Source organism: Prionailurus bengalensis, chromosome B1, assembly GCF_016509475.1.
Source record: "Prionailurus bengalensis isolate Pbe53 chromosome B1, Fcat_Pben_1.1_paternal_pri, whole genome shotgun sequence".
NCBI lineage: Eukaryota > Metazoa > Chordata > Mammalia > Carnivora > Felidae > Prionailurus > Prionailurus bengalensis.
Window position 1 is genome coordinate 171,547,488 of NC_057344.1, and position 26,021 is coordinate 171,573,508.

At 40.6% G+C, this 26,021-nt stretch overlaps 1 protein-coding gene across 8 annotated transcripts in view; it reads right to left on the reverse strand.

Moving 5' to 3' along the window:
* The window catches only part of LIMCH1 (LIM and calponin homology domains 1), a 330,666-nt gene that overhangs the window by 159,988 nt on the left and 144,657 nt on the right, over window positions 1–26,021 (reverse strand). For all 8 annotated transcript variants that reach the window (XM_043572773.1, XM_043572769.1, XM_043572770.1 and 5 more), the window contains exon 3: window positions 19,323–19,392. In XM_043572773.1, the coding sequence (XP_043428708.1) occupies window positions 19,323–19,392 (70 nt within the window). The remainder of the gene's footprint in view (window positions 1–19,322; window positions 19,393–26,021) is intronic.

The following is a 26,021-nucleotide window of genomic DNA, read 5'->3' on the forward strand; positions in this document are numbered from 1 at the left end:
CAGACAGAATGGTCACAAAGGATACATTTCAGTCTACTGGATAGTACACCAGCCTTGATCCCTGTGCTCAAAGAAAAAGAAGAAAGTTTGAATTGGGGACAGAATGGACCTAAAGGTTAACTGGCATATATTAAACCTGGTCTGTTGTTTTATTTGAGTAAATTTCATGAAAAATCCAACTGTTTAAAATTCAGGTTCTTGCAGGGGCAAAACACTGTCTATGCCGTAGCTCAAAGATGTCCCTAAAACCATACCATACCTAATACCTAAAACACTATTTCATGTGTTTAATGTTTTTACATTTAAATCTTTAAACGTAGGTTAAAGTATTTCTATTAAAATACATAAAGATATACTATATATATATATATATATATATATATATATATATATTTATAGTAAAAACTAAATACTTTAGGCCAAGTTAGACATTCTGCGCTTAAAGGACACCAGTTGTCTTAGGGACTAATACTCCTCAGTAGGGAAGGAAGTGCTGGACCCACCAGCAGAATTAACACTTGTATCTCTTAGACACAGTCCCGTGGGTTACTTTCTCCCTCACAAGTCACAAATTTTAGCTCTCATCAAACCAATATGTCATTTACCAAAAAACATGCTGATGGTTCCAAAGATAAGACTGTTGATTACTTCTTGAAAGTCAACTGATCCCTTGACCATTATATTTGGTAGTCAGCTTTGTTTACATCAAAACAGAAGAATTCTTTAGCAGTAGTATGAGGAATACTTCATAATTTGTTCGTCCAAATTATACTTATAATTTGTTAGTTTTCACTGTACTAGAGTTCGTCCATATAAGCACACTAGAGTACGTTTTTCTCTCTTACTGTTAATACTTGCACTGATGTAAGACTGTCCACTGACATAAGAAAATGCTGTGGTCAGGTCCGCTCATAGTATCATAAAATGTAAGTTATGGAGGGATTTTTGGACAAAACTGAAATATCTATGTGACAAAAAAAAAAAAAACCTTACAAATATTTGTTTTACAGTAATGGAACAAGAGAGAAACAGGGAAAATAGGTCAACTTCTGGAAATAGGTAGCATAGGCTATTTAAAGGCAAAAAAAAAAAAAAGCCAGGAAGAAAAAAAAAGGGTGCTCAGCTGCCAGCCAATCAGTTTTCTCATTCCTCCCCACCTCCTTTCTGTTTTACAAGTCCACCTAAGTCAATTTTTTCTCTTAGGTATTTCTTTTCTTCTTACTGATTTTACTGCTAATTTAATTTATTTAAAGTTTTAGTCCTCAATTACCTTGTTTGAATAGTTTGAGAGTACACAGTACCTTCTCAGAAAACAAACTATGCACACACACACACACACACACACACACACACATATCATTATCCATAGAATACACATGCGTGTGTGTATATATATATATATATATCCATGGATATATATATATATATATCCATGAATATATATATATATATATATATCCATGAATATATATATATATATATCCATGAATATATATATATATCCATGAATATATATATATACACATACATCTCTCCCTATCCATAAATATGGATACATATCATATAAATGTGTATATATATCCATATCTATATCTATATCTATATATATATATATATATATACATATCTGAGAATTTCCTAGGCTTCTTCATAGTCCTAAAAGCAAAATACAGCAGCAATAGTCTGGATAAAATCAACAAATTGGGAACTTATAAGGTTGGTTAGTTACTCTGGCCATGAAAATTCAAACAGAGGAGGATGAAATGAGAGTCTATCAAAAAAGACTCCAGCAGACTCAGGGCTAGGATGAAAATCCTAGGATGTGCAGTGAGAGGAAAGGAAACTTGATGCAGTTGGAACTGCACTCCAGCACAGAGCAGCCGAGAAGAAGGCAGCAAACACAGGCCAACTCCTGGCTGCTGCTCAGATCACAATGTGGCAGAGATCAGGTTTGCAGATGTCAGTCCTGGGGTCAGCTCTGGGAAGGGCAGGGGAACCTCAGTGAGTATCCAAGTTGTACCCTTTATGGTATACATAGGGACCCGGCCAACGACAGCCAGGGGGCTGTTTACCAAACTCATTCTCCAGCACCACCCACAAAAACGGTGCGGAAATCACTGCCAAAGCTTACAAGGGAATCAAACAGAACGAACTGAATACAGCCATGCAAAACATGTCTCAGTCATTTCATAAGCTCCACAGACAGCTGCTGTGGAAGAAATGACTGTTTACGGAAAACAGAGACCCCAGGAATTGATCCAGCTGCCAGGATGAATGAGAAATTGTTAATTATTCCATTCCACAAATCGCACCAGTGACCTACCACTTCTGGGCTGTAAGACATCTAAGGATACAACTGTCATTCGAACACAGACCTGGCAAAGTTGTGGGGATGGTTTCAAAGGGCTGGTATGGATCACTATTGAAGTTCTCCAAAGTAAGAAAAAAAAAAAAAGATTCTCCAGATTAAAAGATCAGAATGTTCTGCAGACTGCCAAAACCAGATGGAGGTAAGTAGCTCACATGTATCCTTGAATTTCCAAGAGATGGGAAGCTCCAGGCTCTGAAAAGGACGAAACAGAAGCCCACCTGCCATGGCAGTAGCCAGGAGCTGAACAGAGAGGGGACCTTGAAGAAATCCAGCCTTCTCCAATCTATACTCTCAAAATTGAGCTTGGAGACTCTGAGGGCCTAGCGGCTCTTACCTCCTATCATTATAACAACCGCTTTATTTCTCTCATTCTTTCACTACTAACCTGTGTTCCTTTATGCTCCACGGCTTGATTATCCACACCATTGCTTTGGATTTCCCACCAGTTTCATAGGTCAGTCCAGCACCCATGCCTACCTACCATTCACTGGAGAATCGGGCTTTGTACACCACTCCACACACATACACGTCTCCCCACTTCCTTACCCCTCACTTGTTGTTGGGAGCTAAGCTTGAAAGCATCATTCTTTTAGGTCAACATACCTTTTCAATAGAGAAAAAGGAATATTGCAGCTGTATGCACGGAGCCAATGAATTCTTAGTGCCCAATAGACTCTAGACCGCAGCATCTGTGACTGTGTTTGTTTCAACACTGAATACCCAATGTTTAGTTTAGTACCTGGCATCGAGTAGGAGCTCAATAACTATTTGTTGAGAGGTTACAAGTAATCTTTTTTTCTCCCTTAAATTCTACTTTATTCTTCTATTCTCAAGTTATTCTCTGTACTAAACAAAGGTGGGTTTATAAATCACTGAAATCATGGTTTAAGGGAATTACTAAACTCAAAAGACAGGGTCAAAATCTCAAAAGTTCCCAAATTCATCCCAATAACCAATCCTCTTCCTCCCCCCGCCCTCCCCCCTTTTCTCCTACTTTTCTTCTTCTTCATATCTGGAACCACAACACAGGGGGGAAAAAATCTAGGCTCTTTACCTGTATTAACTTATTTAATCTTCATGAAAACCACATAAGGCAGTTACTATATTATTCCCATTTTACAGATAAGGAAACAGAGGCCTCAAATGACTCAGTAACCTGCCAATGAGCACACAGCTAAATTACAAACCCAGGATTTGAATTTAGGCCATCTGATTCCAGGATCACCACCAGCTCTTCATCACCACACTACAATGCCTCCTGAAATACAGCTGTTAAGAAACTAGCCGACGGCTGTGAAGAATTATATCCTGGCCATCCGTTCAATAAAACATTTATTGAGTGCTTACTATATACCGGATGCTGAAAATACCCCCAACAGCCATGAACGCTGTTTCTATGTCAGAGTCAACATTCTCGTTGCTAGCCTCATTGCCACTTATCATATCTCTCAAACAGTAAGCATGCAGAATCTGTTAGAGTAGGAAATTCAGTAAGAGCCATTCTTTTTCCTTGTCTTAATCTTCTAAAATTCCTTATAGAAAAGTCATGACTCCTGTCAGCATGATATGGAATTCTAGCAAGAGCCATTGGCAATCTGCAGCAGCCTCGAATGGCACAGACATTGAAGGGAAATAAAGAAATGAATAAAATGGTGTCTGGAAGTCCCTTTCTGCTCTACTGATTGAAGAGGTGTGTTGGCAACCTTTCCGTGCTCTGCTTAAAATAGCCAAAAAGGCAAGCCAGACAGAGAGCCGTGTATTCTTGCACCTTCTTCCCACCCTTGGAAAGGTCGTCTAGGCTAGAAGGGGGTCCCCGTATACACCTAACACAAAAGGCAGGAGGCAGAGTGGCAGGTACCCCAGGCAGAATCTCTGAATAAAAGGCTGGCTGCTGACGCGTGCAGCCTCTGTTCGGTCTGACCTTCACATTGCGCAGGACCCACCCATGCGGTGCAGAACAGTCCCCTTCTCCCGGGGGCTGCTGAATCAGCCAGGCTGGGAACAACCCGAAGGGAAATTTCAGACTCCCGAGACGTTTGGTTTATTCAGCACCATGAAGGAAATAGCAGCCGTTCAGTGAGGGAATAAAAATGAGGAGCTGGCTGAATAAAGGTGATAAAAATAGATTTTCCGACTCTACGAAGATGAATCATTTTGCCATGGGGATTCGCTAGGCTCTGTTTCAGCTTGGTTTTCAACCCGGCCTCATAAATTTGACTAAGGAAAATTTCCTTCCTCTAGATAACCAGTGCCATGAAGCCGTTAGCATTCAGACAGGTCTGACAGGATTTTATTAGAGAATTGCCCAGAAATAACCTCCGTGCCTTCCCCAGCCTGCGATAAATACTGACTCTGAAGGACAAGGTTCTAGGAGGGCTAGGTTGGGAGAAGCAGCCCTTGAACCCAGACTCAGCGTCCCTTCAGACTCTCTCCCCGATTTTCTCCGTTCTTTCCCTCCTCCTCTTCAGAAATGGAAATTTTTAGAAAGCAAGGGGTCAGTGGAGACAGGAACAGAACGTGAGACGGGGCTCAGGTGAAAGCGCACCTCAGACGTAGGCAGCCATGTTTTCCCCATGACGCCACACGCTGTTGAGGCCCAGGCTGCCGGAATAAAGCTTTCAGATGCAACAGAATTGCTTTTAATTCACAAAATCCTTGAAACTCTTCTTTTTTTTGATGAAACTAAGTGCCACGGCATACCCCAAGAGAAATACAGACCAACCAACAAAGCTTTCCTTAGAGAACGAAGAAGAATTAAAAGCAACAGGTAGTAGAAATATCAGGGGACAAGGTGAACTCTCTAGGAAAGTAATTGTGGCAGTATTTTCGCCACATAAAAAGGGCATAAAAAGGAACTTTTTTCTAAACAAGTGTTAAAATTGAAATAGCTTCCTTCCTTCTCTCATGGACACCCATAAACATGTACACTTGGTGGATTTTACTTACCCCCCCAAGTCCTCATATTCTGCATTAAACTCCAGCGTGCCCACCCGGGGAGACGGGCAGGCATCCCTCCTTGGTGCTCCAACAGTCAGTCCCCACACAGCAGCTGCTACATTCCTTTACACTCCCTTTCCCCAAACTGTCCTCAACACAGCAAACCCAGCTCTGCCCAGGAGCAGGCTGCAGCAGCCTAAAGTGCTGATGCAGGGAAAGGGGAACTTACTGGAAGGGAGCGTGATTGCCACACCTATTGGGGAGGGAGGCGGAGAATTCTGCTCTCTCTGAGGAAGGGGTACGGAATCCCCAAGAGGTAGAGATGCCCACATGCAGTTCTGCAGGACAACTCTGCGACCGTTGCTGCTGGTGCACAGTAGGCACTAGATACTATCAGTCGATGTGGATCTGGAACAGGCACCCAACAGGACCTGAGGGACAAGAGTTCAAGTCCTGATGCGGGGGAAAAAAGGAGCTGCATGACCCCAGGCAAGTCACTTCTGAGTCTGTTTCTTCATTTGTAAAACAACGGTGTTTCAAAAATCTCTCTCTCAACAGCTTCTGGTTCTGAAATGCTAAAGCCATCGTCACAATCATGAGCATAGTAATAAGCGCAGATACCATTTGTTGAAAACCTACTCTGTGCCGTCCACCACAGTAGGCATTTTACATATATCATCTCATTTAATCCCACAATAGTGAGATGAGATTTATCAACCCCATTTGATAGATGAGGAAACTGGTGAAGTCACTCCATGAATCCCCACGAAAGTAAAAGAATCCTCGTATCTACTCAGTGGTTTGAATTTAAATGTAGGCATTTAATCTTTGTGCCTGAAATTGAGATGACATCTGAGAATGGAATTTCTGCACTGTTGCGTGATTAATGTGTTTACGACCCGCTGCTGGTCTAATTCTGAGGTAGTAGTATTTACGGTTATGACTGTTCGTGCTACTGCAAAACCCATTTCCCACCTGTTGTTTTTTTATTAAACCTCCCTAAAGGACATGAAATATTTCTTTGTGCAGATTCTAAAAACGGGGATCCTGAAATACGTGAACAGAAAGCTCGTGTGTGGATTGACTGTTTGGAATCTTCGAATGCCATAACACGCAGTGTTTACAACTAATTCATCATTTGTAAAAGTTCATCCGATTGCTATGCCAACAGACTCACTGGTATCCTGCCATTTATTGATACATCACATGGCAGACTGACAGTCAACATTTATTAATAACTTCCGTGTTTGTCTATTTTATAGTTTCCGTGCATTATGCTCTATTCTATCTTTATCTTCCTTCTATTTTTTAAGTAAACTTTTTATTGCAGTACAGTTTTCAGATTCACAGAAAATTGCAGAGAGACTACAGAGAGTTCCAGCATAACCCACCCCCTGCACCTGATAACTGCTACGCTGCATGTTCGACACGGCTAATGAACGAACATGGGTATACTACTCTTAACCAGACTCTATGTTTTGTTTGGATTTCATTAGCTTTTCCCCTAATGTGCTTTTTCTTTTCCAAGATCCCATCCAGGACACCACATTATTTTTAGTTATCCTATCTCCTTCACTTCCTCTGGACTTTCTTGTTTCTCAGACTTTCCTAGTTTTTGAGGGCCTTGACAGTTAAGAGGAGCACTGGTCAGGTATTTTGTACTTCATTTTGGGTTTGTCTCATATTTCTCTCATGGCTAGACTAGGGTAATGGGTTTCATGGAGGAAGATGGCTGGGGTGAAGTGCCATTGTCATAACATCATGTCAGGCATCTTGGTTGTTTTTTGGTTTTTTTTTGCTTTTTAACATTTTTACTTATTTTTAAGAGAGAGAGCACGCAAGCGTGAGTGGGGAGGGGCAAAGAGAGAGAGAGGCACAGAATCCGAAGCAGGCTCCAGGCCCTGAGCTGTCAGCACAGAGCCCGATGCGGGGCTTGAACTCCTGAACCCCGAGATCATGACCTGAGCCAAAGTGGGACGCTAAGCCGACTGAGCCACCCAGGCACCCCAGTCATCTTGTTTTTTTAATAAACGGGGAAAATTATTTAATCAAATCAAAACTTTAAACTGAATAAGATTAAATATCAACAATTCCTAACAAATGATAAATTAAATACCAACTAATTGACTCAGAAATAGAACATTTTATATTGGCAAGAGAATGACAGAGAAGGAGGCTAATTTTTGCACCCACTGAGGTGATGGGAGGCTTAAGATTCCAGCAGGAAGCCAGCTAATTACAAGAGAGGTGTCTAGCAAGTTCTTTTGAAACTCTTGCCAAGACAAACTTCCTACAAAAACAATCTCAGATTATGGCATATTTTAAGAGAAGTCCTGGTTCAACCTAGCGTGGTCTCAGCCTTTCATACAATGCTTGCAGATATTAGGTGAAATTTCTTCCTGTTGTCAAACAGCAGAATCCCTACAACTCCAGGTTTGGAGCGTAATTTAAAACTTTACAGTAATTTCGTCTTGAGGTAAACTATGACTATATATATATGTATAAAAAAGAAGTAAAACTTAGACTGAAATATGTATTTCCTGCTATTATATATTTTTTCCTCACAGTTCCTAACTGAAGGTCTGTTCCTGAGGAACTGATGTAATGTCACAAACTACTAAATGCTGTCCAATGAAAGATAAGGGAGAACAAGTGGTTTCTTTCTTCAAAGAATGGGTTTTTTTGTTTTGGATTTTTTTTTTTCCCCAGGGACAGGAAGGGGGGGTGGGGACTAGAAAAAAAAAAAAAAGTTTTATAGCACTGCTATATATAACCTTCCACCTCGGCAGAGACACAAAATAATTATGGAAACAAGCTTGGAAAAATAATTTGTGGTGCGTAAAGAGGATTTTAGCTAGCAAGTCTAGGCATTCATAACATATGCAAACAAGAATTTAAGTGCTCAGCTGGCTTACTCACTGTTAGGGGCTAGACTGTGTAGTCCCCTTCCCCATTTATATGTTGAAGTCAGAAGCCCCAGTAACTCCGAAATGTGACTGTATTTGGAGAAAGGGTATTTAAAGAGGTAACTGAACTAAATTCAGTCATTAGAGTGGGCCCTAATCCAATATAATTGGTGTCCTTATGAGAAGAGATTAGGGCACCGACACACACACACACATACACACACACACACACACACAGAAAGGAGACCACATGAAGATGGCTGTTTGCAAGCTGAGGGGAGAGGCCTCAGAAGGAACCAACCCTTACATCTTAGATTTCCAGCCTCCAGAACTGTGAGAAAGTTAATTTCTGTTATTTGAGTCCCCCCAGGCGGTGGTACTTTGTCACAGGAGCCCTAGCAAACTAACCTGCCTACCTAGTATTAAGAGGGAAGGATCACAGAATATAAAAGAGGCTAGAGGGTATGGGATTGGTGGGATATTATACTCCAATGAACAGTCAACTATACGAAGATCTTTCTAAGTCACGATCTGTCATAATTTTCGTATCTAAGTACGATTATTAAGGGCTCCTCCCGTGGTCTCAAACTAATTTCAACACCTCTCCTTCCTCCCCACTCTCTCTGCCAATGTAGCTCACACACTCCAAAGATAAGACTATAATTTGGGATGGAAAAGCTTCAAAGCTTGTGGCTTCCGAAAAAGAAATAATTTGTCTTCATATATGTGTAAGCATAAGGATTTAACTTCAAAATAATCCATTCATTAACCTCATCCAATTTTTTCTAACTTTTTCCTTGAGTTCCAAACCAACATTTCTAGTTGTCTGCCAGACATCTGCACATGAATGAATATCTCTTAGATATAGCCAACTCAATATGTCCAAAAGAGAATTCATCTTTTCTCTTGGAACCCACCTCTCATCCGTTGCTCCCACGATTCCTGTTAATGGCATCATTCTCCTCCAAGTTGTTCAAGTCCAAAATGTAGATGTCATCTTCCTAAGATTATTTATTATATTTCATCAATTCTACAAAGTACATTTTTTTAACCTCTGAAATAAAGACGCATCTTTCCATTGCTGGTGTCTAAGTGCTGTGCCATAATTTAATTGGCAATTTTTTTTCAATTAGTCATACTTTAAAAAATCGTATGTCTTTTATAATTGATGGCATATTCTATTCAAGGAAAACCACAGAAACATAAGTCCTGTCCCCTCACCTCCACTCCCACCGTTTCTACCAAGATTTAGGTCCTCATCATCTCTTATTTGGACTACTTGTCTCCTGATTGATTTTTGCTGCTGGTCTCTTTACACAATCTGCTTTCCACATACCCACCAGAGTTGTCTGGAACACAAGATTCCTTTGTTTCCAGTGGCTCTTACCACATACAAAACTTGTCCAAACACCTCCAGGTGGCATTTTTGGTCTCAGCTTGCAATTCCTTGTCCATTTTCCACAGCATTGATTTCTCTCAGGAATCCTGAGGCTCCAGCTGCAGCCATAGGCAAAAATACTAGCCCCTCTCAGACAAGACCCAGGCTCTTGTGGCTCAGAACCTTTCTCATTCCGTCCTCAGAGGCTAGAATGTGCTTCCCCCAACTCCAGTGCTCCTCACTATCTGTGGAAGCCCAGTTCAAATCCCACAACTTCCTAAGTTCTTAATCTCAAATAGAATGTTCTTCCTTGTTCTTCCTTGAATATTCTATTTCATTAACATTTCACAGCCAACCTTTATTAGACCTTATTTGTGTATTTGTCTCCCAGAAGGTGATCTCCTGAGAGGCAGGAATTATGTCTTGAGTCACAAGTAGATTTTTACTTGGAAAGCAAAAGAGAACATACCATCTCTCTTTGGTGTATGTGTGCAGAAGAAAACTGGAAGACACTTCTTAGATGCCATGCAAGAGAGGTGGGCCAAAGAAAACTGTGTTATCTTTAAAGTCCTGTAACTATAAGAGATGCATTTTCAGGAAAAGAAGAAATCCATGCCCTGATTTCTCAATAAGCATACTATTTCATTCAATGTGGCAGGCAGCTTCTGAATAGTTCCCAGTGACCCTTCCTCCTGTATACAGGTCCTATGTATTCTCCTCTTGAGTGTGGGCTGGATTAGTGACTTGGATTAGTGACTTCTTAATTAATAGAATATGGCAGAAGTGATAAAATGTCACTTCTGAGATTATGTTATAAAGGACTGTGACTTCCATCTTGTTTGGTCTCTCTCTCTCTCTCTCTCTCTGGTTATTCTTGCTTGCTTACTCTAAGGAAGCAAGTTGCCACATTGTGAGCTATTTTATGTGAACAGGCCTACATGGAAAGGAACTGAGGATGGCTTTGGCCAACATCCTGCAAGGAACTGAATCCTGCCAGTATCCACATGAATGAGCTTAGAAGTAGATCCTTCCCTAATCAAGTCTTGACATGACATCGGCCAACTCCTTGATTGTAGCCTCCTGAGAGACCCTGAACCAGGGCCCCAGCTAAGCCATGCCCAGAGTCTTGACCACAGGAAGTATGAGGTAATAAAAGTTGCTTTAAGCCTCTAAATCTTGGGGTCATTTGTTACACAGTAATGGATAACTAATACACTCACCAAATAAGAAAATCAGAAGGTAGACAATAAACACAGGATGAACGGGAAGGGTAAAAAAACTCTATTGAATCTTCCCAAGTACTCAAAAAAGATGTGCAAGGAGACTAACTTATTGGTTGGATCCAATCACATTAGTAGTAATCAAAGTTACCTTTCACTCTGTCCAACTCACTGGAGAATGGTTCTCATCAGTGGTCACATTTTCATGTTGTGTTCCCTATGTGGCCAAGACTTTTGATTTAGGTCACCAATGAACTGTCATTCTGGTTCGTAAGAGTCATATATTCAGTGGGAAATAAACCTAGAATAAACCTCGAATGTCACCTTAGCTCAGAGAAAGCCACAATGTCTTTCTGAGGTATTTGGATTATATTCCGAATGCAGTGGGCAGTTATACAAAGTTATTTGAGAGGATAAGAGACGTGAGACAATCTGTACTTTTAGAAGCTACCTGTGGACGCTGTTACACCGAGCAGTGCACGAGCCATACGGACTTGGGGGAGGGGCATCAAATAAACCAAGCACCCTCTAGGTTCATACTCTACCATTCAACTGAATGCGGGATTGAGTACCTAAGACCTCATGCGTTTTGTTGTTGTTTTTCCTACAGTCTGGGTTCTGTTACGTCCAAACCTACTAAAACGCTAACCACCATCCCTACTTTGGTACCGAACTCAAAAGCAGCAAATTGAGCGCTCCTTCTGTGTGTGGTATGGGAACAACCCAGGTTTCTCTCACCGTGCCAAGGATGAGGATAACGGAAAGCGTGTCATTAAATTCAATTTTGGCTGAGCTTCTTCACATGGTCTATTCATTCCTTCTCAGCAAAAATACCTCCTTCACACAGAACATCACTCACTTACTAGCTTTTACCTGTCCCCTAAAGAAGAGCGAGACCACCTCCAGAGACCCCTCATCATACCGTGCAACTACCACAAAGAGCAGAGTGAGGCAGGAAAAATACCCTGAGTGGGAGTATTCCAAGTCCCTCCTCCTCCCCTGGCCATGAAGGAGAATTCTCTGTCTGCTTCTTACCGCGTTTTTGTTACCCAGAATCAGAACCATGTGTGAAGGGGGAGTTGAAAGGAGCTGAGTGTAGTGCTTGCTTTGCACTAGAAAAGGCTGAGGGTTATTCGTGACAGAGAAAGGGATTAGAAGCAAGACAGACAAGACCTCGTACAGTGTGAGTTTGGAAGATTTTAGGTAGTTGGAGATGGAGAGAGATTTGAAGTGAGTTGGCAAGCATGAGGGTGTGTGTGTGTGTGTGTGTGTGTAAAGAGAGAAAAATAGAGAGTGTTTTAGAAAGTTTTGCTGCATGTTATAAATGAAATCACTCTATGACATTCTTTTGAAAGATTCAGTAAAGATTTCTAATGTTCTCCTATTATTTTATCATTTGTTGAACCGGTGCTTCTTTGACTACGATGCTTGAGGTGTGGCCACATGGAGAGTGATTTCATAGAAGAGCAGAAATACTACATTGAAAACAGGACACTGTCTCAATTTGGTAAAGTTAATAAATCTTAAGCGAGAGGGATGAGAAGTTGTCTTCTAAAAACATATGCTGTCTCCTCAGAGGCTGTCACCTCCAAAAGCGGATGCTCGGGAGGTTCAATGACACAATGAGGTTCAATGACACAGCGCAAGGCCTAAAGGAGACAGTGCAACACGGTAGAAAGAGCACGGTCTCTGGAGTTGGGCAAACTGGGATCCAAATTTCAATGCTGCCTCTTATTTTTCAGAAAGCTGGCAACTTACTTCTTTGCACTTTTGTTTCCTGACACGTATAAAGATACAGCAATAACTACAGTGCAGGGCAATTGTAAAGATTAAGGATGATCTAGCACCATACCTGACACATGCTAGGTAGTTGGGTGATCATTCTGGTCACTTACACCTCTGGCCTCCCTCTGTGCCTGTTCTGCCTCCCTCCTGGCCTAAAACGTTAACTTTAACTGGAGGAGAAACAGAGGCAGAGAACACAACTTGGACCAGCTTCTCCTGAGGACACCTATAAGACAGATTGCTGAAGAGAAGGGAAATGCTTGAGAAATTCCAAAGGCAGTTGTGGAATATAAACCTAAAATATCAGACACTGCTGGGGATGAGCTGAGGCACACAAGAGCTAACCTCCAGGTAGAATTTGCAGGAAACCAGTCCTTGGCAGACAGACACCCAAAACACCTGGGACTCAAATTTATGGTGTTGTCATCTTCCTAAAATTATTAAGTTTGTGTAAGGGCTTTCACAACTGCTACTCAGTTTTCAACAGCTCCGTGCATTTGCCTTTTGTCCTGAATAATATTTTTAATCTTCTCATAATGTGGAAACCTCGACTGCCTTTTCATCTTTTCCCCTGCTCTGACCTCCCTCGAAAAATGAAATATCAACTGTTCTGGTATCAGTTTCATAAAATAAAGCAGAAAACCCCGGAAAGCTTCCTAAAGTACACAAAGTTTATGGAAATTTACATTTGTATCCATTTCAGGAAGCTCCGCTCTAAGTATATTTGAAATATTATCTTTTGATTAAAGAAAAATACATCCTCTTTCTAAAGAATAAGTTTTTGAGTGGGCTAGGGTAACTAAGTGGTAGGACAATTCGACCAGTTTCATTTCTGCTATATTCTATTGAACTCCAGCTAAAGTCGAATTTCCAGCATTCATCAGGCAAAGGGACGTTCCATGAAGGAAAGCCTTTTATAGAGCTTGGGAAGATATTTTGAAGGTAGCAGCCAAAAGGAAAGAAGGAAAAAGAGAGATGAACTTTATAAAAAAGCAAGTCTTTGCTTTCTCCTCTTTCTGGGAGCATTTATGAGTAACACAACCAGGGAGGAGGGTGGCCTGGGCTCTGGATCCATCTCAGCGTTTACTCTGTGTGATCTTGGGCAAATAGCTCCCCTTTATAGACCCACATGTCTTCATCTGTAAAACAATTATCTCTAAGATGCCCTTCCAGCTGTAAAATTCTCTTTTTCTCAGATCACTTTCATCCTCATGGATTCCCATGCAAGATCAAGCAAATATTTCATGACAGCTCTAGAAAGGTTCAGCACCCGGGGGCAGAATCCCCAAGTATCATCTCTTTCCAATTATACTTCACACGTGCACACACACACCCCCACATACACAATGGCTGTAACAATTAAAATCTGGGCAAGAAAAAGCTTGATCCCTAAATTCCTATTGTTAGCAAGGATTTCGTACATTTGTGTCTCTTGCACAAAGTCTGTTTCTGGGACGAAACAATTTAGCACAATCTCTAATGACCATTAAATTGAGTTTCAGGATGTGGCTCGATTGTGCAATCCTGACCAACTGGCAGATTACAGGGCAGCGTTTTTTCAAGTCTTTGGTATGCCAAGACCTAAATTTGAGGTCTTTCTCTCTGGCAAGAGCTAACAGTATCACTAACACCTAGAAAAGAATGCACACATCTGCAGGCAGTCACCACGCGGCTTCATGTGTCAGCAATCGTTACAGAAGAAACCCAGACCTGGATCCAGGGTCTTTGCATTCTTGCCAGGAAATCATTTTCAACTACTTTGTTTTAACACCTTCACCCCTGAATTCTTTGTAACCACAGCTCAACTCAGGGGCTAAAATACACCTATTCATGCTTTGTAAATCTACACGTGTTTATAATTTGCGATTGCTATGTGAAAACACACTTTTCTATTTATCTTCAAGTCAAGCAGCTGGGCCATCTTAATGGATTCTTCTCAACACCAGGCCATTAAGACACACAGGCATGGGTTCCGGGAATGAAAAGCCCTCTTGCCACGCTTCCTAGATCTCCATAGCCCCCGCTACTGAGGACTTCTTGATTACTAGATGGTCAGTGAGCTGTCAACCCCTGACAAAGTTCAAAACCAGCCTAGAAGTCTGTAGGTGCATCTGAGGGGCTCTGTCTGCTTTTTCCTGTCACCAATAAAAGAGGAAGAAAATGTCACGTGAAGAATATGCCCACATAAAGGACTGCATCTCTGCTAACCCAAGGTGGCCTCTGCCATCTTCAAATCTACTGCTTATTCAAGACCCCACCCAGTCCCTCAAGAAAAGATAAGAGAATTAATGTTTTTTAATCTCCAACTCTATATTGCAAATTTTCAAGCCTACCAAAAAGTTGCACGAACAGTACCATGAAAACTCTATACCCTTTCTCTAGATCCAACATTTTGCCACATTTCTCTTCTTTCTTTTGTCTCTCTCTGTCCAGTGTATGTATATATAAAATTATACACTGCATACACTGACTTCTTTTTGCGGAACACTTGGAGGATTAATGTACACATTGTGACACTTCATCTCTAGATACGCCTCCTGCCATCAAGAGAATTCATTCCCCTAATTATACAACTATCTTTGACAATATACTTGTCACATGCAGGAAGTTCAATACTGAGAGAATACTGTTATCCAATATTCAATCTACACTCAAATTGCCCCAATTGTCCCAATAACGTCTATCATAGTTGCTCCTTCTCAACCAAGGATCACATGTCCTTTGGCATATCTCCGAAGTCACCTTTCATCTGTAACCATTTTTCCAGGCTTTGGGAGGTGTTTTCACAGTATGTCTCCTCAAATTGGATTTGTCTGATTGTACCCTCAGAGTTGGATTTGGCAGACACTCTATCGATGTGATGCTGTGACTTCTTAGTGCATCACTAGGACACCTTACATCATTTGTACCCATTATACGTATTGGTAAGTTTGATTATGGCCAATCAGCTGTTTAAAGCTACAATATCTTAGCATGAATACTAAACCATTTACATACCTTCTATTTCAAATTGTTAACAACAGTTATTCAAAATCTTACTCCCCAAAGCGTATTTCAACAGAGCTATCTTTGATCTCTCTAATATATTAAGTCATTTTTCCTAAACCAAGAAATGCTAACAGTATTCTATAATAAGACTGTATGCACCATAAACATTAAAGGCTTCACCAAGGAAGTGGGTCTTGATAAATAAATGGGATTGTGTCAAGAATCCAGGGGGAAAGCATTATATTCATAAGAAGTATCATGAGCAAAGGCATCGCGCATGAGAGTGAATAATATTTGAGGAACTATGGGTTGACTGTAATAATCCAGGCAAGAGATGAGGCTTGCTCTAGGCCTTGTCTGGTGGCCGAGGAGAGTCAGACAAGCGGACAGATTGGAGAAAGTTTCCAAATTCTCTTGGGAGCTGAACCAGGCCTGTGCATGTCTATGATGCCGTTACTGACATTGGGAAATTGGTGAGTGGGAGTGGTCATTTAAGTCTAATTTGAATTAAGTCTAATTTGAATACGTTAAGTTGTGGTGCTGATAGGACATTGGGATGGAGCTGTCCAGTAAACAGAACAAGAGGTTCAGAGTTCAGGAGAAAAAAAAGTGGTGAGCAGTGATGATTTGGGTCACTGTTATAAAGAGCTGGAGTCAGGGAGACAGACAAGAACATGGGTACGGAAAGGCAGCAGACCTTAGGTTTGAAGAGAGAACCTAGAAGGACATTAACAGAATGGGGGGATGGAGGGGAGAAGGGTAGCAGTTTTGTTTCTTGCCAGGACCCCCACTACCACCCTAGTTTTTGGCAATGTTGTTTTGAAGGTAATCGGAGGAGAGAAAAAGGGTTTGACCAGATTTGTAGTTTCAGGAATCGTTAATGAATGGGTAGCAATTAACTATACTTATACAAGTACGTTTTTGAACTAAGGATAACTCTGTTGTGTGTTTTTTCAATACCATCAAGCAATTCACTCAATTCTGACACTATTTACTTGGAGAGAGTGTCAGATCCCACAGGTTAAGGGCTCAGTCGCATAAGACTTGCCCCTCTCCCAACTTCAGATGCCAATCCCAAAGCCAGGTTGTTACCTGTGCTTCTGACCAACAGGCTGTAAATCTGAGGTTCCCATGACCCCCTTCTTGGGCTTGATTAATTTGCTAGAGTGGCTCATAGAACTCAGAGAAATATGTGCACACAGTTACCAGTTTATTATAAAGATATTCTAAATGATACAAATGAACAGCCCCATGAAAAAGTACATAGGGCAAGACATGTGGGAAAGGGCAGAAAGCTTCCATGCTTTCTGGGACCACCACTCTCCCCGAATCTCCATGGGCTCACCAGCCTGTAAGCTCTCCAAACCTCTGTCCTTTTTGGGTTTTTATGGAGGCTTCATTGGCCATTGGCGATTGAACTCAATCACCAGCCCCTCTCCCTTCCCTGAAGTTTGGGGGTTGGGGCTGAAAGTTCCAGCCCTCTAATCACCTGGTTGGTTCCCCTGGGAACCAGCTCCCCCCACACCCCTTAGGGCTCTCCAAAAGTCACCTATTTACATAAATTAAGGTGTGGTTGAAGTGGGGGCCAGGAGGGCTTGTTATGAATAACAAGATACTCCTTCAAACCTCAGGAACTGGAGCTATTTCAGGAACCAATGACAAAAGACCAAACATCACTACAAAGATCCTCCCCGCTGCTGTTCTTGTTGCTTTGGAAGTTCCAAGGGTTTTAGGAGTTCTGTGCCGGAAGCGGACAAAGACCAAGTATTTATTTCTTATTATAAATGACAGTATCACAATAATAAAATGGTAAAGAAGATGTAAGTGATGAATAATGAAGGCAAGTGAGGAAGTATTATTTGGAAAAGGGCAAGAGAGAGAAAAAATGATGGAAAGGATAAAGTAAAAAGGACACTCAAATGAAAAAGGAAAGAGGAGAAATAAAAGTCAAGGACATAAATGGAAGCAAAGCAACCAGAGCCCCTTGTTTTCGTGACTCGAACTCCTGCCTGCTCCAAGTAGAGGCATCACGTAAAGAACAACATTTGATCTATGATAAGAAATGATATAAAGATCAATGCACATGTCCTAAACCCTTAATTTTACTAAAATGATTTATGATTCACATTTGAATTAAGGTTTCAAAACCCCTTCTCCTTAGCTTTCTGGACCCTGGGCTACTTGCTTCTGTTGACATGGATTGTACCGGGACCTCCCTTGACTTCAGGCTACACATTTTGTTCCGATAACATGAAATCCCAGAGTTCCAAGGTCAGGAGATGCCACAGGCTTGGGGCCACACAGATATTTGTCAGCATCATTAAGACTATGACCTTAACATCTGGAAGAAATGGACTTAATAAAAAGTTTTAAAATAATATATGTACACATTACTACATATATAATATATAATACAGATATATGGATTACTTATTTTATAAAATTATTCAAATCCATTCCTTCCAAATCTGTCTATCTATCTATCCATTTATTAACTTACTTGGCTACATGATTCTGATAAATAAAATTAGAGGGGTTTTTAGTGACTAGTCACCAGCTTACTACTAACCAGTATGGGAAATAAAACGCATCCACAGAAATAGCAATTATTATGATAAAAAAAATCAACTTCGTTAACTTGCTGAAATCAGGTACCTTATTACCATGACCCTCACATGTTCTCAAACACAGTTTTTTTGCGGGGGGAGGGGATACATCTAATTTCTTTCTTTTTTTTTTTTAACGTTCATTCATTTTTGAGAGACACAGAGAGACAGAGCATGATTGGGGGAAGATGGATACATCTAATTTCAATTAGTCATCCTGATATGGCTGAGAAATTTTTTAACAACAACCAATAAGGTCTATGTAGGAGGCTGCCTAAATTCTTGACATTTTTTTTCTAATTGCTTTTTGCAAAAACCACATGCAGAGAAGGAGGTCACAATGGACACAGTGAGTCCTTACCAGGCCACACATATCCTCAGCTTTTTGTGCACATGTGTATGTGTGCATGTTCCTTCCAGAACTAAGGTGTGTTTGTCTTCTTGATTGTCCACCTTTCCCCCCTTTTTACATCAAAGGCAACATCAACTAGAGAATTAAGACTAGTTGCCAAGAGTTAGGAAACATATCAATGCATAAAAACCTGCCTCTAGCCACGTGTGAACATGTGAATTTTGTCTGTTTAAACGGACAGGTTCAGAAGGGCAAGGGCTTTGCTTCAACAATTCTCCAGATGACGTAAGGATCACTTTAGTGTCCATTATGTCTTTAGAAGAGTTGGTCTACAAATGTGGTATTTAAACACAAGTAGATTTTAAGGGTGAAAACAGCAGTTTATGATGGAAGTGCTGTTTGTTAATCATGAACTTCTCTTTCCTTACCCCCACTCCCCTTCCTTCCAGGGGAATGCAGTGAAAAACTGAAATCATTACAATCACATTCTTCCCCTGGGGTCAACCTAATTATCATACTCTCACCTCAAAACAAATTTACCTCTTTAAGAATGAAAGTCCTTATCACTCATGGGAAAAATACAAACAAAGGCTAAGATGCCATTTAAGCAGAACTGCGATCTTCCATTTTTAAGTGACCTCTCAGTTTAATGGATTCAATGCATTCTCATTCAAGTGGAATATATATTGCAGGGGAGCACTGTAATAAATGGCACTGTCATGACCCTTAGGTTAGAGCAAAGGAATATTGGAAAATAAATCTCAATTCTGGATACTCACCAATCCCGCAATGGGGGTAGGCAATCTATTGATCTTTTTAACAAGTCCTGGCTTTATAGCATTCAGCAACCTGTCACGAAAAAGGCAGAATGTCAAGTGAGACATTAAAGCAAGATGGATCACACAAATCACCTTTATCCGGGGCTATAGCCAAATTGCTGAATAGGAAAAGTAGTGAATTTAAAGCATGTAGTAAATCTCAGTAATCTATGAGCCTTCATGCGTACAAGTGAAAAGCTTTGCCTACGTCAAGTTTGTCCAGAGTGGGCGAAGTTTTAGAACTTAGAAATGTTGGGAGAGAAGAAGGGATGGAGACGGGGAGCTGTATCAAGGGAAGGGACAAGGATTCGAACTGGAATGGGGGTGGGAGGGAACTGTCTAGGACTGAAGCCAACTGTTACTATAGGCAAGGCCTGTTCCCAAATTTCCTGGCCAAGGCAGGGGTCTCTCCAGGAATGTATTAAGTTCAGGGACCAACATCTGTCTTTGCAATAATTTGCCAAGACTAATTCTACCTCCAGACCCTTCTGCTCCTCGAGAGTGGCTTATTAAATGTGGGTGATCTTCACTTAAGAAAGGGAAGAATATGTTTAGCCAGAGGTTAACCAATCATGTCTTAAAGATTCTAAATAAGGCTCACCACAATTCCCTAGGTACAGAAGATATGTGAACAAAACATTTGGGGGGGGGGGGGTAAAGGTTGAAATCACGTAAAAATGGTAATATAAGCAAAGGAATGCAAAAGAAACCACTATAACTACTTGTCCTCAGGAAATAGTTCAGAGTGAAAAGAAATAAGGAAGGCAACCTGTAAAACGAAAATAGGGTTGGCACCGGGGTGATGTGGTGGAGCGTCGCATTTACAAACCAGGTTATTCAGAAAGGAATAGTTGAAGGTAAGGAGATGTAGAATGCATGCATTTATTCCCACAGTCAGGAATTAGGGGAGAGGCCATCGGGTAACTTATCTCAGGATGCAGTGCAAAGAGAAACTTAGGCCAGGGGTTTATTACAACTCCGGGTTCTGCATACTACAACCCATGGGCCGAACATGGCCCAGTGCCTGTTTTGTAAACAAAGTTGTAGGGGTGCCTGGGTTGGTTAAGCATCCTACTCTTGGTTTTGGCTCAGGTCATAGTCTCACGGTTCATGAGTTCGAGTCCCACATCGGGCTCTGCGCTGTCAGCGCAGAGCCTGCTTGAAATTCTCTCTCTTCCTCTCTCTCTGCCCCTCCCCTGCTCACTCTCTCTCTCTCTCAAAATAAATAAAGAAACTTAATTTTAAAAATGTTTAAATAAAAAAAAAGTTTTACTGGAGCACAGCCATACCCCTTCATTTATGTACTATCTACTGCTGCTTTTGTGACAGCACAGTTGAGTTACTATGACAGAGAACATATGGCCCACAAAGCAGACAATTTTTCCTATTTGGCTCTTTACAGAATAAGTCTGCCAACTTCTGTTACAATTCATGGAATCCGAAATTATAGAAAATTCTGAAGACCCTATGCTTGATAGATCTCTACAAATCAGTAACAAAACATTCGTTGAAACAGTATAGTGAATTAGTCTTAAATTTTTTTTTCCCAACATTTATTTATTTTTGGGACAGAGAGAGACAGAGCATGAACGGGGAAGGGGCAGAGAGAGAGGGAGACACAGAATTGGAAACAGGCTCCAGGCTCCGAGCCATCAGCCCAGAGCCTGACACGGGGCTCGAACTCACGGACCGCGAGATCGTGACCTGGCTGAAGTCGGACGCTTAACCGACTGCGCCACCCAGGCGCCCCAGTGAATTAGTCTTAAACACAGCCTATGTTTGACTCTGACACCCTGCGTATTAATGAACTGAGAAATATTGCCCCGGTGCTTATGACCGACAGGACAGTGGTTTGCTCCAAGGATCAGTTGCCTGTTCTTGGTAACTTTCCCTGCAATTCCAACGCACTGCCACCAACAGGCACCACTCAGAGCAGATGCGTGCCTGTTCGCCTGCCAAGAGTCAAGACGGCACTCTTTTCGTGACCCCACTTAGTTTTAACCGTGAGTCTAATCTTTTTTAACAAGCGCTTCTTTATAACTCATTTTGGAATTATTGGTTTTTCATGTCAGAAGACAATGTGTTCCCTCCTCATTTTACCGCTTAGAAAACTGAAGCCTGATGATGATGATGAATGAGTAACTTCTCCGGAGCTGATTAGTGGTATAATCAGGCCCAGCACCCAAGTTTCCTGGATCAGCATGCTCTCTTGGGCAGTGTTAATGTCCCATATCTTATGGTTTAAAATAAGCAGATAGATATGATGTATCCAAAGCAAAGTTTTTAAATATATGAAACTCTTAAGTTGTATTACTTTTCTCACTAGTTCTTAACAGTGTCATTTTAAGCTGGATTTTAAAATGTTTTCTTGGGGCGCCTGGGTGGCTCAGTCGGTTAAGCGTCTGACTTCAGCTCAGGTCACGATCTCGTGGTCCACGAGTTCGAGCCCCGCGTCGGGCTCTGGGCTGATGGCTCAGAGCCTGGAGCCTGCTTCCGATTCTGTGTCTCCCTCTCTCTCTGCCCCTCCCCCGTTCATGCTGTGTCTCTCTCTGTCTCAAAAATAAATAAACGTTTAAAAAAATTTAAAAAAAAATGTTTTCTGTGCACATTATTGATAATCCAAAAGGATATACAATAGAACATAAGTCTCACTGTGACCCCAGTCTCACAGGGCCCTAGACTATTCCCGGAAGGTAACCTTAAAGACCTTGCAAAGAAAATGTATAAAGATATATATATATATATATATATATATATATATATATATATATGTGTGTGTGTGTGTGTGTGTGTGTGTATATATATATACTATATATATATATACACACACACACATACATATATATATATCTTAAAAGGACGGATGTAGCAAATCATACGCACTGTCCTACACCCTGCTTTGCCACTTACCAATATTACTTGGAGGCTGAACAATGCACCTTTGAGAGTATGCCTTATCTATATACGTGGACCTGTGTCCTTTTTTAATAGCTGTTGACTGCAGACAGATATGGAGCTGACAGGGGTGAGAGCACTGGCTCCAGAGTCCAACTGGCGAATCCAAAGCCCAGCTCGGCCATTCACTAGGAGTATTACTTAGGGCCAAGTCCAATGACTGCAGTTTCCTTGACTATAACACAGAAATACAATAATACCAATTGCACTGGCATCACTGAGGCATAAATGTGACAAAATATGTAAGGCGCTAGCACAGAGCCTGGTGCATAATAAGCTGTCTATAAATGTTTCTCTACATTTGTGTGTAAGCATTTATTTTATACTAATTCAATTCATAGCATTTTAGATAAAGCATCTTCTCTAATGCTTTTAGATTTTTCTAATGAAATAGAAATACCATTGCTACAAGATCCCCAAGCTTTGCCGCTGATTAGCCAAAGCAGAAAGAACAACAAACACCCTAACAAAGAATTTATAAATTAAAACTCTTCCTTTAAAGAGGCACCTTTGTATTAATAATTTTAATAACAATGCTCACCAACCCCTCTTTTATCCAGGTTTAGATTTTTCAAAGTCTTAAGTACTTCATTATATTTTTCCTTTGTAGAATTATAAGGCAGAAATCTTTCCTGTCACATGATGTCAAAAAAAACAACTATGATTCTAGACCTTAATTAAAAGAGCAGCAAATAAACTATGACATCTGTCAAAATGTTTAACCACAAATTAAAAAATAAAATGCCAAAGTATTCTTAAAAGATCAAGGCAGGTATATTTTCTAATACAAACATTACACCTGCTCTGTACACAGTTTACAGTACACAACAATAGAAGATTACACTGAATTTACATTGCAGGAATGCCCAACACCTGCTTATCATGTATTTTGCATTAAACTGAGGATGTTTCTTGCACGTTTCAAAATAAAGCTATGAATAAGAGTCAAGGATATTCACTCGCAGTTTTATTGAAAACCACTATTGCCTTCCTATGTAAACTAAAATATAAATATTTTCAATAAATACTTACTGATGACATAAAGAGATGATGATATTTCATATTCATGAACCTTCTGAGATGTACCAGCTCCAACTATCCTATCCTATAGAGACAGGTCATGTATTCATTCCACCATTTTTTTTTAAATTTTTTTTAACATTTATTTATTTTTGAGACAGAGAGAGAGCATGAACAGGGGAGGGTCAGAGAAAGAGGGAGACACACAGAATCTGAAACAGGCTCCAGGCTCTGAGCTGTCAGCACAGAGCCCGATGTGGGGCTCGAACCCACAGACCGTGAGATCATGACCTGAGCCGAAGTCGGACGCTCAACCGACTGAGCCACCCAGGTGCCCCCATTCCACCATTTTTACAGAAGAAAAGACTGAGCTCCAGACAGATGTGAAGACCTTCATGTCCTAGGGACAGGACAGCCTTTATGTCTTAGGCCAGTCATTTTATACTGAAACTTAGTGCTTTAGAAAGTCCGGCTTCAGTATGTACCATCAAAGTACAACTCAACACACACACACACACACACACACACACACACACACACACACACACAAAGAGAAGGAGAGAGAGAATGAGAGAATGAACCTTTGACACTTAATGAATAGGAAGGTGTAGTGACTTTGGAGTAAGTAGTCTAGGTTTTAAAAGCTAAATTGAACACTCATTAGCTATGTGCCTTTGGGAAGTCACTTGATCAGAATCTCAGTTTTCCCTTATTGGGATTCCCAAAACGGGGATTTTGAAAACCTCACTTTCCATCCAGGATTGTAGTGAGGAGCCAGTGGGACAGTGCGTGTTGCTAGCATTTGGTAAGTGGAAATTTGCATATTCATACTCATTTAGTATACTGAGCATACCTCTTTCTGCTAAGTAAGTTCAGGTCATCTTAGTTTCAATTTTTCCTTCAGCCAGCTGCCAAAGACTAAGATAAGTTTTACTTATTTTCTTTTTCTGGCTACATTTGGACAAAAATCTTACATAAATGAATCAACTCAACAAATGTGTATAGCTTGCCTAATATATGTGTGGTCAGAAATGACTAGAAACAGGAAGGCAAGTCATGATCTTGGATAATCCTCAATTATGAAAAAGTTAATGACATTAAAGGTAAGCAAAAATACATGTGTTTCTTATACAATGGAAATTAAATGCTATCTACTGAACTCACATTCTAAATCTGAAACACACTGTGACCTATTTCAAGGAAGGATATTTCATATGTTCCTTCACGTACTCAACAAATATTTATGGAGCATGCATGATGTTCTGGCCTGAAGCTCGGCACAGGGATATAAAGGAAGGCAGGAGAGACCCCAGGTTGTTTCCTCATGGAGCATGCTCACTAGTAGATTTAAAACCCACAGGAAGACCAGAACTATGCACATATGTAGTTCATTGTCACACAACCTAATGCATGGCCATCTTGAGTTTTGGGGAAGATGAATTAAAGACATGCTCTGCACAAATTCTATGGAATATAGTTCTTAAAAGATTAAAGATTAGATTCCTTAAAGAAACAATTGTTGAAACACCTAGGAATTATGCTGATGTTCTGATTAGAACACAGGCTGAATTTATTAACTCTTTGTAACACTTAATATCCAGCTGTGGCAACCCTCAATCATTGTTTAATGGTTATAAAATACAAACTGAAGGGGCGCCTGGGTGGCGCAGTCGGTTAAGCGTCCGACTTCAGCCAGGTCACGATCTCACGGTCCGTGGGTTCGAGCCCGCGTCGGGCTCTGGGCTGATGGCTCAGAGCCTGGAGCCTGTTTCCGATTCTGTGTCTCCCTCTCTCTCTGCCCCTCCCCCGTTCATGATCTGTCTCGCTCTGTCCCAAAAATAAATTAAAAACGTTGGAAAAAAAATTTTTTTAAAAATACAAACTGAAGAAATTTGTTATTATCTGTGATTAAAAAGAAAAAACCTCAAATCTCTACTTCACTCTGGTTCATTCTGATTCTTCCAGCAGCCAGTATAATAGCTCTGCAAGGGACGTAACACTGAGAATATAGCTACAAAGGATACATTACAAGACCATCCAGACATTAAGAATTATACCAATGAGAAGTTTGTTACTGAACTATAACATAAACATTAAAGGCAAGATTTTTTTTAAAAATTGCAGAATTCAGCTTACCCTACAAATCATTCAATTCATAAATTCACATCTAATAATGATCCTAGAGTTTGGAGGAGAGCAGAGAAGCTATCTAGACCTTGAGCACAGGGTTGGGAAGGTCATGCTTAATCTCATGGGAAATCACTTTATTCTTTGCAACAAGAGATTACATCACCATCTCATTAGCTTGGTTTGTACAGCTGCAACAGGCAGCTATGATCACAAAATTACCTACTTTGTGTCTCTTTTAATTTGGCTCAATAGTGTTTTTCTACGTGGTTTCCTTGATCACTTTCTGAGTTTGACTATGCATCCTGAATGAAGGTGTATGCACTTTCATTTAATCTAACATGGCAACTGTTTTTGAACCTAAGCATGAGATCAATTTAACCTTGACTATAAACCTGTTACAGATGTCATTTTTAAAGACTTCTTTTTAGAGTTGCCTCGGCAGAAGGATAAATGTTAATAAACCTTCTGAGGTAAAAAAAAAAAAAATGGACTAAACTGTAGGGAAAAGTGAAACTTGAACCAAACAAGAGTTTTATATGAACAAAACAGTGATGG